This window comes from Zeus faber (assembly GCF_960531495.2).
Source record: "Zeus faber genome assembly, chromosome: 11".
In the NCBI taxonomy this organism is placed as follows: Eukaryota; Metazoa; Chordata; class Actinopteri; order Zeiformes; family Zeidae; genus Zeus; species Zeus faber.
In genome coordinates, this window is record NC_137205.1 from 5,443,545 (window position 1) to 5,461,089 (window position 17,545).

At 40.8% G+C, this 17,545-nt stretch overlaps 1 protein-coding gene across 4 annotated transcripts; it reads left to right on the top strand.

The window, feature by feature from the left end:
• Nucleotides 1-128: 128 nt before the first annotated feature.
• On the top strand, nt 129-16,689 carry glyr1 (glyoxylate reductase 1 homolog (Arabidopsis)). Of its 4 annotated transcripts, XM_080008792.1 has the most exons (16): nt 129-198; nt 672-708; nt 1,069-1,148; nt 1,238-1,376; nt 3,308-3,418; nt 4,680-4,763; nt 6,508-6,561; nt 7,742-7,792; nt 8,556-8,629; nt 9,185-9,284; nt 9,524-9,634; nt 9,736-9,837; nt 13,815-13,977; nt 14,186-14,365; nt 14,755-14,879; nt 15,165-16,689. In XM_080008792.1, the coding sequence occupies exons 1-16, from the start codon at nt 161-163 to the stop codon at nt 15,237-15,239; spliced, it is 1,524 nt and encodes a 507-aa protein (XP_079864918.1). In that variant the 5' UTR covers nt 129-160; the 3' UTR covers nt 15,240-16,689. The 4 variants fall into 4 exon arrangements, with proteins under 4 accessions (XP_079864918.1, XP_079864919.1, XP_079864920.1 ...); XM_080008793.1 differs by lacking the exon at nt 6,508-6,561; XM_080008794.1 differs by lacking the exon at nt 4,680-4,763.
• The last annotated feature ends 856 nt before the right edge of the window (nt 16,690-17,545 follow it).

Sequence of the window (17,545 nt, forward strand, 5' to 3'; positions counted from 1 at the left end):
TGTGTATACTGATGGAAAAAAAACCAATTGTTATAAAAAAGAAAATAATAATTAAGCCGTTGGTCGCCGGATATAGGGGAAGGGGGCGGAAGTGACGTAGGGATCTGGCTGGGGGGGTGTGTTCCTCTCTGATTCAGTGCGACGTTAGTAAAGTTGCAAAATGGCGACCGTGCATCTGAGAGTCGGCGACCTAGTATGGTGAGAAACCATTTATAACATTGTCTGACAAGATCCATATTAAGAAAAGCTTCTGTAAATCGCTGTTATTACTTGCTCCTGCCAAATAAATGCAACATACCCGCTGGTTATCTTATCGTAATCCTATTGTTGGCTCATCTGAGTCAGCCGAGAGCTGTCGGTAGCAGTAAACGCTAGAGCCGACCGGGGGACGGGCGATCAGCTGGTATACATGCTCATGTTTTAAACAAAGAGTTTGTGAATATGGTGACATTGTTAAAATAGTTATATTGGTGTTTGTGAGCTTACTCTCCGTGCTATTTCCCCTTCCCAAGCCCTCTGACCCACGGAAGTCTTTGGGCTTCCGTGTTTTTTTTTCTTCACCCAACACCCCCATGAGCTGCGCAGCAGCCAGGGTCCGTTTTTTTTGCTGTTGTTTTTATGGAAATTCGCCCACATTTGAAGTACAGTAACGTCTGTTTTGTTTGACACAGGGGGAAGCTCGGTCGCTACCCGCCATGGCCAGGAAAGGTGAGCCGAAATCCTGTATATCTTGAATGTTGAATATTTATGACTAGCAAACATACTACCGCTCAGCCCCTGCCACAGCCTTTTTAATTTAACGTAGCATGTGCATACAATCATATTTTATATATTCTGTATATATATATATATATATATATACACACACACACATATATTGGGTGCTTAAGCTTTTTTTTATGCTGAAAGAAATTCATCCTATATGAAAATGTACTTGGTAGAATAAACTGATTCTGAATCTGTAACATACCATATGATAGCAAATGATGGCCATCTTCTTTTTTTACACTGTGTTGCTTCACAGTGTGTGGCGATCTAACTTCTTAAGGTTTCTTGTTAAAAACGCAGGTAGTGAGCCCCCCCAAGGACCTGAAAAAGCCAAGAGGCAAAAAATGCCATTTTGTGAAATTCTTTGGAACTGAAGACCAGTAAGTGTACCGATTCCTTTTGACCCCTGTCTGTATTTACCTCCAGTCTGCTAAAAGTGTTACTCATTGTTTGTGTGATTTGTATCTAGTGCATGGATCAAAGTGGAACAGTTGAAGCCCTACCACCCCCACAAGGAGGAGATGATCAAGATAAACAAAGGAAAGCGCTTTCAGCAAGCAGTGGATGCAGTGGAGGACTTCCTCAAAAAGGCTAAGGGAAAAGAGCAGGTGAGGGCTCGGTTCTTATATATATATATATATATATATACATACACACACACACACACACAAACATTACTCACAAAAAGTTAGGGATATTTGGCTTTCGGGTGACATTTATGGAAAATGTAAAAAGTTCATGCTACAGTGATATTATATCATGAAAGTAGGGCATTTAAGTAGAAGCATGCAATGGTGATTTCCTCATCTCAAACAATTTATTGAAACAAAAGCCAACAACAGTGGTGGGTATACCACAACAAAAAATGTCAATGTCTCAATAACTTGTCATGTGCCCTTGAGCATCAATTACAGCTTGACAACGACGTCTCATGCTGTTCACAAGTCGACTTATTGTCTGTTGAGGCATGGCACCCCACTCTTCTTGAAGGGCGGCCCTCAGGTCATTGAGGTTCTAGGGTACAGAGTTACGGGCCTCACGGTGACTCAGCTGATCCCATAGGTTTTCTGTGGGATTCAGGTCTAGTGCAGGCCACTCCATTTGAGGTGCCCCAGTCTCCAGCAGCTGTTCCCTAGTGATGCGACCTCGATGAGCTGGAGCATTGTCGTCCATGAAGATGAAATGAGGCCTGTGTTGTTCATGCAGGGGCACAATGACTGGATTAATGATGTTATTCAGGTAGTATGGGCTTGTCACTGTACCATTCACAAAGTGTAGGGCAGTTCTGTATTGACTAGACACACCTGCCCACACTGTAACACCACCACCACCAAAGGCTCGTCTGGTGACAACAGTGGCTGATGCATAGCGCTCTCCTTGATGTCTCCAACATCGTTGGCGGCCATCATTTCTGCTCAACGTGAATGGACTTTCATCAGAGAACAGCACTGAGGCCACTGGTCCCTCATCCAGCGTAAATGCTCCCTGGTCCATGCAAGACGATGATGTCTGTGCCTGTTGGTGTGGTCAGGTACCCTTGCAGGTCGTCTAGCACGCAGACCACGCTGATGTAAACGGTTTCGAATGGTCTGACGTGACACTTGGGTGCCTCTCACCTCCCTTAAATGTGCCTGGAGTTGAGTGGCATTCATCATCCGGTTCCGCAGGGCACTGTTCACAATGAAGCACTCATCAGTGTGGGATGTGGCTGAAGGACGTCTACTTCTATGCCTTTCTGTGACTCTTCCAGTCTCTCTGTATCTCTGTTGCAACCTGCTGATGACACTCTGTGACACTCTAAGCTCAGTTGCCACTTCCCTCTGAGAACATCCTGTTTGAAGCCTCACAATGGTGAGGTAATGTTGATCTGTTGTTAGGTGTCGTCTTGGTCTCATGATGTCAAAATGTGAACAGCATGATGAAGAGGACTGTTTAAATACCAATTGTAATTGAACCAGGAAATAATTGGTCGATTCATGGATAAAACACCTGTTGTGAATTTTGCCGTTCAGCTCCTTGTTAGAGAACAGCAAGTTGTGCAAAAAGTACTGAAACATTGAACAGTTGGACATGTGCATTCAAAAGTTTAGAGAAGGTCAAATTAAGTTCACCTGTAAAGGTTATAGTGCATTTTAGGTTCATCCTGAAATCTCACCTGAAAGCTGTGTGTGTGTGTGTGTGTGTGTGTGTGTGTGTGTGTGTGTGTGTGTGTGTGTGTGTGTGTGCTGTCGTTAAGTGTTAACAAATCTGTTTCTCCACCAATAATATCCACTCTTTTTGAGCAGCTGCCCTGTCTCTTACCAACATTGACTATCTTTTGTCTCCTGGCTAAGTCCGACTAAATAAATATTGACTTTTGTTGAACATTTTTTACTTTTAATGTGTTCCTTACCTTGATATATCGCTACTTTTAACGGTTCCTTCCATGAGTGCACTGACTTCCATTGCCTTCCCAAGCCTGTTGGCTTGCCACAAGCACTACGCAGACAAGGAAACTTTCAATGTTCCACATCGTCCTAATAACTTGTCTTCTTTCCAGAGCTCGGAGGGTAAATTAGATTCAAAAGCAAAGAAGGCTCCCAGTAAGCCGCTGAAGATCCTGGAGGAGGACGACGAAGATCTCAGTGCCCTGAGGGACCCCTCTGAGAAGGTTGGTAGGCTGCTGCAGAGTTAGGAGATGCTCATCATCAAGCTAAATGGTCACTGGTTTCTATTGCTAAAGCCTCAACCGGATCCCGTTTCATCTCGGACGATTACCAACACATTAGTGTCAATTTCTAAGGGGTGTACTTGATCTTGAACGGTGTGTTGAAGCGACAGTAGATGGAAGTCTTCAAATTATTTCCCCTGAACAAGCTAACGTTTGGATTTAGTTTGGTGAGTTTGCCTGAAGTTTGGAGATTAAAATCAGTTTGGCTTCAATCGGTTTGTTGCCAACCACTTGTTTGGATTGCAATCTTTGCAGCCTGTACTTCAGATATCAGAGTATGACAATTTAGGCTGTATTTCCTTCTGCAATAGGACATTTTTCATGCAATCAGCAAATAAATTAAATATCACAAACACCGCATACAGATTTCAACCTAAATTGTACAGTAGATCCTTTCATCTAAACTTAAAAATTAATTTGCAGTTTAATAAATCCCACATGTAAATTGGTATTAATAGAATTTTTGACATTTGCCAATGGCACCCTCTCTGATGAAAATATTGTTTTTTGACAGCCTTTTTTCCTCTGAGCTGGCATTTTGAACCACCTGTCACATGACCACATGTTTACCGCTCAAAATATTCTGTGGGCCCTTTCCTTCATGACTTTTTGGCCTCTGCTGTATCCTCTACAATAAGAAATGACGAAAGTATTGGCCATTGTCGTCAAAATGTGACTATTGTGGAAAAATTAACTGTCAACATTTGGACAAATTGAGCACATTTCGTTCCAATGACAGAAGGGACCCACAACGACATCCAATCTAATGTCAAATTAAGTCAATAGTCAATAGTGTATCGTATACACTCCATAAAACAAAACAAAAAAGGCCTGGTCATTATTGTTTGTTTTCCAAAACAAACTCCTTACTACAAAAGTCCCACTCAACATTGATTTCTCATACAGACATGCATCAAATTTAAGCGTTTTGTGCCACCCTTAATTCCGTTTCATGGGGTCTTCAAGTCAAATGTATTTGGTGAGACATTGTCTAAGCGTCCAACGTCTGTCTGTTGATGAATCCTGTCAATTTTATTTTGTTTTTTTAAGGGATACAGATATCCGATCAGAATCATCTCTGACCTGGAAACTTCCCCGATCTTAAGTAGATGTGAAAAGTCCTCTGAAATTCTAAAAACCCTTTTGAACTCAAAGGTTAAATGTGTGTTTCCACCCCCCACACCCCACCTTCCCCTTAAAGGACTTAACTGACTCTGACCCCGAGTCGTCCACAGCTGAGAGGCTGGCCGGCGGACCTGGCACAGGATTCAAATGGGAAAGCAGTGTAGGTGGAACCCCCCCCCCCGCGCCTTGCTGCTGCCCCCCCCCCCCCCCCCCCGCATTTCAATTTCCCCTTTTGGCCTTATCAGCACCACTGAGGGACCTGCTACCCTTTCCTTTTCCTTGACTCCTCTGGGTGTTTTTTTTTCGCTTCTTCTTTGCGGTAACAGCAATATAAAGGCCTGGTTCATGGTCCAAGCGTCCCGCCGCAAGATCAGACATGGTCATACTACCTGCTTGTTTTTCTTTCTTCTTTTAAACCATTGTTAGTAGCTATTGTAAGTGCTGAACTGCCTCTTGTATACAAAGCAGGTCGTCCAATATTAATTGTGTACACGGATGCAAAAACAAAACAAGTAAAAAGGTGTCTCATTTGTTTGAGGCCTAGCGTCACTGAAACTGTTTGAATCCCAAACCCACTTTTGAGCCACTTACACCTTTGGCAGTTTGTTAATGTAATTATATCAAATTTTTGAGCCATTCGTCGATGGCCACATTCGTGTGGCGTCTGCCTTATTTTTTATTTTTTCCGTTGCGCGACCAGACGAGTATGAACCAGGCCAGAGGAGAATGCTAGTGATGTCACCAACTCTGCTTGTGTGTGGAGGGTTGAGCTCCCATTTTGGTGTCATGGGTCGTTTCAACTTAGTTTTGTTAACACGGGACTCCATGGCCAATATTTGGCTGTGAACTCCATTGTCCCGAGTGTGCGATTGTTTCAGGAGTCGGAGTCGTTTCAGAGAATCCCTCTTAGTCGTCCCCCCCCCCCCCCCCCATGGAAACAAATGTGATGGAATTGCATCGATATCCCTAAGGTTGAGCCAGACCCTTCAGTGCCTTCTTTAAAGGGGACCTGTTATGCTCCTTTTTACACAAGTTAATATAAAAATGTCTTTTGTTTGTTGTTGAAACTCAGATTATGCATTCTAGACATTCTATTATGATTCTATAACTCTCTTGTTCCAAAACGGGCTGTTTTTATGTGGGCAGAGCCACCCTGCCGAGACCCCGAGTTCTGTGAGGCAATGGGTTTTGAGCACAAGTTCTGGGTTCTGTGAGCCAAAGGCGTTTGAGCATGACTACCAGGTTTTGTTGTATTTACTCTATAACTTTCACTAATATCACCTTATCACTCCACCAAAATCAGTTTCCGAACAAATTTGAGGCTTGAAATAAGCAATCCAGTTGCTGAATCTCATATTGTATCTACAAGGCCTAATCTAAAAGTTTGTTCCAACTTTCGTTGCCATGCTCCAAGCTTGAGGGGGACACGGACACTGCAGTGCACCGGGACTCTTGCACATGGGGATTTTGTTTCATGTAAGCATCAGAAAAATGAAATAAATAAATCTATGGTAAAAACGCACTATTTTTAATTTCGTTTGGAGAAAAGCACAGCGTTCTGTGACGTCAGCTCATGCAGAGAGTACAAAAAGGCGTTGGAAACCTAGAGTTTAGAGCGATCGGAAGCCGGAGCAGTGATTACTTTGTCATCAGTTTACCTATTTGACTGTGTGTGAGTGTGAGTGTGTGTGTCAGTCATAAAATATGGAAAAGCATAATAGGTCCCCTTTAAGCCAACTGAAACAACTTAACTTCTATTTTTCTTTTTGGTGTGGCAGTTAAGCTTGCATATTTTGCTAATCGCTTAATATGCAGATTTGTCTGCTCGGTTGACATATGCCCCTCGAGACGTCTTTCCAATGGAAATCTATTTTTATTTTTTATTTTTTATTTTTTTTTTTTAGCCTGTAAAGGATGACCCACATTTCCATCACTTCCTCCTCAGCCAGTCTGAGAAGGTAAGACAAAATATTTTTCTTACCATTTAAAACTATTAATTAACTGTTCTAACTGCTGCTTCCAATCTCCTGTCACTTCTTAATAATATACATTTATGAATTTTGAGATATTTATCGATTGTATTTTTTTTCTCATACAAACAATATTTTTGTGCCTATATTTGTGAATATATGTGTGTGTGGGATGCAACCGTACAGTGGGCCCATGGTTTGGTATGTATCACAGTTGTTGGGCCATGGTAGCGATACGGTTTCGCTATCTATATATGTAAGAAAGAGAAAAGTTAAAAGGTGTAAAAAATGTTTTATAGTAGTCTGCCGTAAATAACAAGTGTATCACTGAGGGGGTATACGAGGATTTACGTTCATTGGTGGGTTGTTATAATTTGCATAGGTTCATGTGATTGGAGGGGAGGTTTCCAGAATAGTGGATAATTGGCCTGGGTGTCTAGGGGGCGGGTTGACGGCGGAGAGTCAGTGTAGAAGGCGATGAAAGGGAAGTGAGGTGAGCGCCTGGAAGCAAGAGTGTCTGAAGAGAAGTTTGTAATTAATAGGGACACGGCCATCCCGGGTTGTTATTTTCCAACTGGACACCTTGATTGATTGCACTCTTTACAGAAACAGTTCTGTCTAGTTTTATCTCTTGTTTCTATTGAAAAGGTTCACGTAGGGGCGTGCAGGTGAAAAAATGTAGACCTTTCGTGTAAAAATAGACAAATGCCGCAGCCATTCGAGCTCCAACAGAGGATCTAATATGAAGCGTCCACTTATGGTGCCCTGCACCGCAATCGTATGCTGCGCAAACGTGTCCGGTGGACTTCTAACATTATATCATAATACCGAGGTTCACGTGTGCATATTGAAACATGGTGGGGGTATGGAAAGGCTTGTACTGTGTACCGTTGCATCCCAAGTGTGCGTGTGTATAAAGCTATTATGCTGGTTGAAGCTGTTAAGGGTCCATGGTTTAACTGTGTAATCCACCTGCCCAATATTGACTTGATTCCGTTTTTTTTTTTTTTTGTTTTTTTTACCTCCCGCTCTCCTGGCCCTTTTTTTATTTTTTATTTTTTTTTATTTTTTCTTTCTGTCGGCCGTTTTCTGCTTCCTTAACTTGAGCCACTAGTCCTGTATGTACATTTCTGGAAGAAACCCTTTGAAATTCTTTGTGTCCCTGCAGCCTGCCTCGTCAATGGAACCCATTAGCAAGCGCCTAAAGATCATCGAAGAAGTAAAATTCTTTTATTTGTATTTTTCCTCTTGCATTGCTTTTTAATCATTGAAATGTAACTTTATTTCCCTTTATTGAGCTTTTGCGGTTTTTCAACCCAAGAATTTATATTCATGGACTAACCCGATCTTGATTCCTTGGGTACATAGTTGGGGCGGCTTCATCTAGTCTTTGGTACAGTTAATTCGTTTTGGGCTCTTAATAAAGGCAACCCATGTTTTCTATTTTTTTGCATTCCCATGTGATTTTAGCACCAAAAACATTTAAAAAAACCAAGCTCTTTTTAAAACGGTGCTAAGATTAAAAAACAAAATGCAAAAAAAAATAGTATTATAAAATGTAATGCATTCCTGTGAAAGAAAAGCATTTAAACTCGTTCTGCGTCTATTGGGCAAATTGGCTATATATAGAGTCCTCCAAGTCCTCCACCTCAAAAACTTTATTTTTAGTGGTCACTACGTTCACTTCCCATTTTTAACGCCACTTTGTAGCTGTGTGGTGGTGAGAATCACCTTTGTCTATTGCTGCTTTTCATGCCAGTGCAAATGTGTGACACACAATTACTGACGACATTAATTTCAGTGTGGAGGAAAATAAAGGAAAAATTGACTGAATTTGACCTTTTGCTGGTCATATCTTAATTTCGTTTGACCAGGAGAGTAACTTTCTGGAAATTCTCACTTTTTAAATTTTGTCATGTGTGACCTTATATTTTGTATGTTGTTATTGACAATTGATATCTTTGTAACTTTTTGTGGCATAGGACTCTGGGTCAACATCTATCCAAGCAGCCGATAGCACGGCCATCAATGGAAGCATCACACCGACAGATAAAAGGTATGAGAACTCACCTAGAACTTATGGCGGCGTCATATGTTTTCCCCGAGATGGAATGTTTTTTTGGTTGAGCACGCTCCTTTTTTAATTTTTTTAAATTTTAAATTGATATCGTAGGCCTTATAAAAAGTGCACTCCAATTCTTTTAATTCTTTATTAAGCACATGTGAGACGCATCCTGTGAATCATGTGGGTGCGTAGAAGTGTGTGTAGGGGTGTTCCGATTCGAAGTGAGCATTGAATTTCAAAATCACAATCTGGTTCGCAACTCTCACTTTCTCATTTTTGTGGGTAATATTGCCCGGCATGGTCGCCATATTGGGGCGATAAAGATCTGCTGGTAAAGAAATGCGCAAATGGCGCACCCGCAATAACCAGTCGATTTTGAGCTGACACGCTCGCAAAAGCCAGGGGCACAGAGACCTCACAAGAAGAGCGACTTGGCTTCACACTGCAGCCCTGTCACCGGTGATGTGACCCTAGCATTACTGTGCATGTCAGTACACTTATGGGCCACGCCTCGTGCTCCAACAGACACTGCTCTTCCTCTTCCAGGATAGGTTTCCTGGGCCTCGGCCTGATGGGCAGTGGGATCGTTTCTAATCTGCTGAAGATGGGACATGTGGTGACTGTGTGGAACCGTACCGCGGAAAAGGTCTCTCTCTCCTTCTCCCTCCCTCTCTCTCTCGCTTGCTCCCTCCCCCAGTTACACCAGTTCAAATAAGTCATGAATTAATATTGGTGTCAAAAGAGCATGTTTTCTTCCTGGAAATGTTCTGTACCCCATGTAATATTTTTACGAAGATAATCAACTTTTATCTCACTGACTGGAAAAAATTGCACTGCTTGTAATTTCATGAAGGGCAATCGTGATGATTTAATCTCTTCTTCCAGTGCGACCTGTTCATCCAGGAGGGGGCCAGGCTAGGTCGGACCCCAGCCGAGGTCGTCTCAATGTGTGACGTCACCTTCTCCTGTGTCTCAGACCCCAAGGCTGCCAGAGACGTAAGCAACGACCAGACATTTGTCTCGCCGACTTTCCCGTGTACCTTTTGCAACATCATGGGAGATCGCATATCTTATTATTGTGTTTGTTAACCCTCCAGTTGGTCCTGGGTCCCAGTGGAGTGCTGCAGGGGATCAGGCCTGGGAAATGCTACGTGGAGATGTCGACAGTAGACCCAGAGACCATCACAGAGCTGTCACAGGTACAGACACAGCAACCGGAGCAATCACTGACTGATACAGTATGGATATGGGTGATTTTTGTGCATAAATAATATCCTGGTATTAATGTATAATGAACACACGTCTAATGTGCTTTGGCTCCTACATCATACATAGACTTTTCTTAGGCATGCCGCCCAGGTATCTTAATATACGCTATAGTATATTTGGCCCTTTTTTAGCATCTATCTATCTATCCATCTATCTATCTATCTATCCATCTATCTATCCACCCACCAACCCACTCACGATTTAAGAAGACGTGGACATGGCCCTCTGCAGTGCTCCAAGCAGGAAGTGATGCTGTGTTCACTGAAAACCGTAAAACATTGGTGTCGGCCAAATTCTTACTTTAAACATTGGTATCAGATCACATTTCACAATGGGAGCATCCCGGTATATTTTGTGACTGCAGAAGTTAATTTGTTTCTGCCTGATTTGGGCTGTAGGGCTGCATTCTGAAATAGGGCTGCATGATTATGGCTAAAATAATTATTTTAGTCAATATTGTGAGCACGATTACTTATCATGACTATTATTTTTATTTTTTTTGGGAACAGAATTATTTTATGCCACTTTGTGAATAAACAGAAAACTGCCTTCACAATAATAATGTATTTTATAAACCTCTAAATAAACTCAGGTAGGTTGTTTAACTTCAGTTGTAGAGGATGTATAATGAATAAATTGTGTGTAGTGGGCTACACATTTTTGTTCAATGATTTGTACGATTCTTTGAGTCATCTGTAAGGGAACCCAAAAACAAATTATGAAATTATTTCAAAACACATACACAAATATATGTTCCTTGTATTATAATTGCTTGTGGTTATTTTTTACCAGTAATTATAATTCAAGAAGATTGTATACATTGATATCTCTGGAATGTCTATCAATTCATACCGTGATTTATTGGGTTTTTATTTTATAGAACTCGCTCTGGTGCTGTCCTGGTGTACGTGTAAGTGTGTATATGTGACCCACCGAAGCAAAACCCGCTGTCTCGCGCATTTCTAAAATCGCCAGGAGCAGCCAAATAAGTAAAAAAAAAAACCTTTTTTGAAGGAAAATGAGATCTTTCCAAATTCGTGTTCCTTTGTGTTTTGTTTTTTTTATCTCAACGTATTTTCAAAATGGAGTTCGATTTAGTAATAGTATAAAATTGTCAAACCCTGTAGTTAAATATTCCCATTAGATTACACAGGGAAACGTAGTTCACTTACTGAGACGCTGAACAACGCTGATGGATTGTTTCCTTTAAAGTGACCGTCCAGGTGAAGATCATTCCTTCATATTCCATGTGATATGAAGTTACAATGTGAAACCGTTTTGATAGAGTTCAACCTTTAAATCGTTCTACTTTTATACACACACCGAGACATCGTTGTGGAGGGGGCGTATACCAACATGTATCATGATAAAGAATTGCTGATGTCACTGATGTCTCTTCCGTAAGCAAGACGAGGATCCGGTTTCACTTGTCTGTGAAAACTTTCATTTCCCTGTGTTATGGATTACAAGAAGCAGGTGGAGGAAGATCAAAATCATATCACGGACCTTAATCTGACCAGTGCAATAGATCCAATTCAGTGTATGCAGCGCCTATTGGACTTCATTTTCCGCGATGATAGTCAGTTCTCCGACAGTAACGCGGAGAACGACGACGCTGAATCTGATATTACTCTGGACTTGGAGAACATTTCAAACAGTGGATTTCAACCTGAATGTGACCATGAAACGGAATATTTTCAATTAACACCAGAGGAGACCAAGCATGTTGTTACAACGGAAGAAGTTGATGACATGATTAAGTCCGTTGGGGTTGGTGACAGATTTTCAGATTTCAGATTTTCCGAGACTCACATTATTGATAGACTCTACATTTTGTTGTGTTGTCTGTATTTTTAAACTCCAAAATAATTCCACTTTTATAAAACATGTATATTCTTACTGTTAAAAGCTTTTTTAAAAACAAAAATAGTTTTGTTGTTGACACTGTGATTGGCCCATTCAGCAGTATGTTAATTAGCCATGAGGCTTTGTTTGTCCGTCAACACCATTTACATTCTGGGAGCTGGCTGAATGAACCTGGTGTGGGTAAAATTTGGAGGTGATTATCTCAGAAACACAGTTTGCCAAACCCTTGTCATTAACAAGTCATAGCTTTAACAATATTTGCTTGATTTGCACAAGTGTCCCCTTGTTTGGAAGCTCTGATTCTCCACTTTCAGATGATGGGGGGAAAAAGTCGAATGCTGCCAAATAACCCTAAAGTATGCGGTGGCTCACATATATTTATGTCGATATAAATTATGATAAATACACTGCGCTTTGTTTAGTGCAATTATCTTCTGGTAATACTTGACCTTTTTTTTTTTTTTTTTTTTTTAAACATAAAGTTTAATACTGTTTGAATAATTGTAAGTGGCTTTGGATAAAAGCGTCTGCTAAATGAAATGTAAAAATGTAATATTCCTTCAGTCTAATCTGTATAATTTGTGTAATCATATGTCACTACACTGCTGTGATAGCACTGCAGTGTAGTGCAGTGATAGCACTATAGTTTGTGTCCTCTGTCAACTTGTGCATGCGCTATGACACCATCTAAGTGGGGTTGCGATTGTTGAGCACAAACTCTAACCACAATACGGAACTGCAGATCAAGATGAAACTGAACTGACCCGAATTCAAATCTTATTCAGATTGTGGGGTTCATCAGATCCATGACATCCATAAAGCTCTGATTTCAGTTACATCTGCATGTGCTGCCATGTTGGTGAGGACCTGGTTGTTGACCATTCACTAGACTGCAGTGCTATCATGTGACCTCACGAGCCGTCAATTGCGCATGCGTTGCGGCGATGATAAAAAATAAAATAAACATTTTTTACTAAATTATTCCACAATAATGGACCGATCTGGATCAAACTGGCATGCGATGGCATGTTGGGGCTGCCCCGAATATACATTCATCCTCTCTGAGTGCGGCACCCGGGTCGACCCGCTAATTTTGGCCCCTTTACCGGTGCGATGCGTCACGTTGAAATTCCAGACGCTGGCGCATGAATAGACAGGAATATTGTGTATCATTCTATCATTTTGTATCCCATTTAGAATCCAAAATCAGAAGTTATTTACTTTTTTCCGCATGGGGGACTGAAATGTTGTGCCGGTGCTCCATGCTGCATCTACGTTAGTATTGGTTGTTGGCTCAAAAAACTTTTTTCAAGTTTTACAGTTTTCTGTCGTTTGTTTATGTTGCTGTCTCCTCTATTGATTTGTTCCTAATCACGGTGGAACCATGACGCGCCCCTTTTCCAACATAACGTCCAATGTGATGCACCAGAAAATAACGGCGTTTCTCCTGCGATGGGAAAGGTGTCAATCACCTATTTTTAGCAGGCTAATATTTTAATGAATTATTTCACCTTCTCTCTGAATGTGTGTCAATTCATTGGCGACATGTTTTATGGTGGTAACATGAGAATGACCCTTTAGCTTTTAGAATAAGGAGCATTTGATCAAAATATCATACCATGGTTGACAACTTTAAATTAAAAGTAAACAAAAACCTCCACTTCGAAAGTAACACTATCTCTTTATGGGTTAAAAAATATAATAAAACTTATTTCACGGCGCTCACATAACTTTTCACAATCAGCCAAGAGCTAATGTAGAACTGGACCCGCTACAACCGAGTTGCGACACAAACAACCTATTTGTTTGTTTGTTCGCATCCAAACCATCTCCACAGTTTCCTTCAGAGGCACGTCTGGCTACCATGTCCTTTTTTGGGAAGCATCTTTTGCAGTGGACCATTTAATTGGAATTAGACTGTTCTGAAGGCGCCAACAGGCAAAAGTGTGTACAGTGTGCCGGTACGTCCAGTGCCCACGTGTGTTTTTACCTTCTTCCATTCGCTTCCGCGACCTCCAACCATCTCCTCCCCCATTGGCAGGTAATCACTTCACGGGGTGGGCGCTTCCTGGAGGCCCCCGTGGCCGGCAGCCAGCAGCTGTCCAACGAGGGGATGCTGGTCATTCTCGCCGCCGGCGACCGCAGCGTGTACGAGGACTGCAGCAGCTGCTTCCAGGCCATGGGCAAGACGTCCTTCTTTCTAGGTAGGAGCTCTGAACCTCTCCACTCGGCACAAAAATGTAAGATTTTAAGATGCAAGCAGCAACAATTGTTAACTATTGCTCTATATTCCTATGAACTAATATTTTGTCTCCTCATTATTAGTCACACTTTTACCGGTTATGTAATCCAGATACAATTCTTAAAGACTTGTGTGTGTATGCTTTAATTTTTTTTTTCTTCTTTTTTTAGGTGAGGCGGGAAACGCAGCGCGGATGATGCTGATTCTAAACATGGTGCAGGGCAGTTTCATGGCCACCATTGCCGAAGGACTGACCCTCGCTCAAGCCACTGGCCAATCACAGCAAACCTTATTGGACATCCTTTGCCAGGGACAAATGGCCAGCACCTTTGTGGACCAAAAATGCCAAAGTGAGTGCAGCTCCATGCCACTTTCCACTTTGTTACTTAGTTAAAATTAGGTAAATAATAATTTATAATGTTATAAATAATTTGACACACCCACTCTAAAATATAATCTATTGCGGTGGTCTTTAACCAGGGTTTAGAACATTATTTAAAAACACACGAACCGTACGCATCATAACTGAGTATATAAATGGGTACATAGGGCACTATAAATATGTTAATATAGGCCAGGCTTAAAATGCAACACAACATTCTATTGAAAAATGTGTTTCTCTATCCACCAAGGGGTCCTTGGGCTGAAAAAGTTAGAGGACCCCTGATTTGTTGAAAATCAGTTACCTTGAACAGTGATTTGCTCCAGTCAATAACTTTGTTTCCTGTTGCTGTCTCAGACATTTTGCAGGGCAACTTCAAGCCAGACTACTATTTGAAACACATTCAGAAGGACCTCAGGCTCGCCATCTCCATGGGGGACACGGCCAACCACCCTACCCCGATGGCAGCAGCTGCTAATGAGGTAAGAGGAGACATGGGAGGTAATTAAGAACAATATTGAAGAACCCCTTGTCCCGCACTCATTTCCATTTCTTTGAGTTACATTTTTGACAAATAAGCCATTTGCCTCCTGAAATTCAAAAGACAAGCTAGCAGTGACAGTGAGAATCTGCTTATCTTTCACAGTGTCGTTTCTACCTCTAAGATAGGCCTCTGTTGACTTTGACCTTTGTATTGCGAAGTTGGCATTTACCCTTCTTTATATTCCATGTTACCTTCAAGCCCTCACGGTATCTCTCCTCTTTAGGTGTACAAGAGGGCCAAGGCACTGGACCAGTCGGACAACGACATGTCTGCCGTCTACAGGGCCTACATTCACTAGAGCCAGATGTCTTCTCTGGACCCCAAACACACACACCCATAATCTAACCCTTTGTTCCTCCTTCTGTCTTTAACAATCTATTTTTAATTGCCTGGAACCAATTTCTAGTCTCTTCCATAAGCAGTGGAATGAGATGTTTTTATTTTAGTGGTTTGGCCAGAGGCTACTTTATTTTGAGTATTGCACTGACTTTCTTATATATATATATATATATATATATATATATATATATATATATATATATATATATATATATATGAGACAAAAATGTTGTTCTACGAAAGATTGCGCAGTAACACCTCGCTCCACGTTGTAGGGCGGCTGTCGGATCACTGATCTGGAATGCAAAACGCAAAATTTGTCACAAATTCATTGCTCATTCAATGTTCATATAATCCGGTTATTTAACTCTGAACTTTCTCTCTCTTCAATGTCTGGAATTCCATGCGAGAAATGTCCAGAATACGCCACTGCATTGCCTTAATATTGTAAACTTGGAGCCCCCCCCCCCATTATTAGATCTATTTATTTATTTCCGTCTTTGACTATTTCTCGGTGCGGCTTTCCTGAACAGAATTTTTAAGGATGGAGCATCAAATGTGTTATCGCATTTAAAAAATGTTTTCTTGTTTGTTTGGTTTTTTTTGGGTTGAAGTTTGAGTTGTTTTTTTTTGTTTTGTTTTTGGTTTTTTTTCCCCACATATGAAAAGGTTTTAACAGTCATGAGTCTTAGCTTGCCAGTTCCGTTTCAAAATCTCCGGAAATATCTTGATTCCACTAGAAGTTGTTTTTATTATTTTTACTTAAGTCAGTGGTTTTACCGGAGCAGTCATGAAAAGAGGTAAATGGAGGAACTTCACTGTGATAATAACCTGCATATACTGCATAACTTTTAGAAGACATGCATTGAGAAGAACCCAAAAGGTTATCGGTTAAACGATATCTAAATATATTAATTCAAATTGTCCTCCCATCTTATCTCCCAATTCCAAAAGATTGTCTTCACCAACTGAATGATTCATTTTACGTTTTGACTTTAGGCTTCCATCACTCAACCCCCCGGTGTAAAATAATATTTCTGGAAGGTGCAGTGTGTAAATATCTCCTCGGGTGTGATGGAGCAGTTTTTGGATGACAGGCCTATGGATGGAGTGGGGTAGTTTAATGTAAAAGGAACAAATTCTTTCTTTTTTATTTTTTTTTATTTTGGGTTTTGATTCTACAGACCTGGCTGAAATCTTGTCTTCAAATACTGTGGATGGATTATCTGGAGTTTAAAATGGTTTATTCATGTCTGGCTTATATTACATGGCTTATAATCACGTTGCAATGACTTTGGTCCCGTAAGAGGAAGTGGGTTGAAACTATAGTTTTTGGGGATATTTATGATTTTGTGTACATGTGGAAATCTCAACCTTTTGTGCTGTTTATTAAATCTTCTCCTAATTGGTATCTGTGTATGTTTCTTTTTTTAATTGTCTAGAATAATCAATTTCAAAATTATTTGGGTTATTTTTTTGTTGTTATTGCTTTATTCTGTAATTAAATTCCAAAGGTTGGGGAGTAAAATTAATTCGGGCCAATTTTGCTAATTCTCAAACATTGCAATTTTAATGAACAATATTACTGTATTTGGTTATTTCTATAAAGATTCTGTCCATACCAAATATAAATGTATCAAACGCAACTAACCGATGACTTTGAGAATGAAGAATGAAAAAGGAATGAAGCAAAAAATTCTAACATAAGTTCAGATTCATTAATACCTGTTATGGGCAGAGTCTTAATATCAATGAGAGATTGTGTTTTGTTTTTCCCCCATTTATTTATTTATTTTAATTACACACAGTAATTTTTTCCTCCAGCTGCGATGCACTTAAAACACTCACGCATGCAGGGAATCATGGCGACCCAAACATACATGTAGGGAGTGGTGACTGAAGAATTTTGTCCTCTGCATTTTTCCATCCTTGCTGTCCTTCCTCCAGGAACAGCTAGTAACAGTGGGCAGCTCTCACTTCGTTGGCACCCAAGGACCAATTTAAGCTGCTGGATCAATGTTGTGGTCATGGACAGGACAGGAAAGTGTTCTGTGTGTTTCTAATTGGGGTCCTTTTAATGTTAGAGACCCATGTGAGCACTGGGAGAACATGCAAACTCTATACAGAAAGGCCCCTTATCTGCAGAAAAGTAACCTGAACAGAGTGCCCCAGGCGGGATTCAAACTCAGGACCTTCTTGCTGTCAGGCAGCAGTAGTCGCATTTATTCTTTGATTTCACAATAAAGTAGTAATCGTATATTGGCA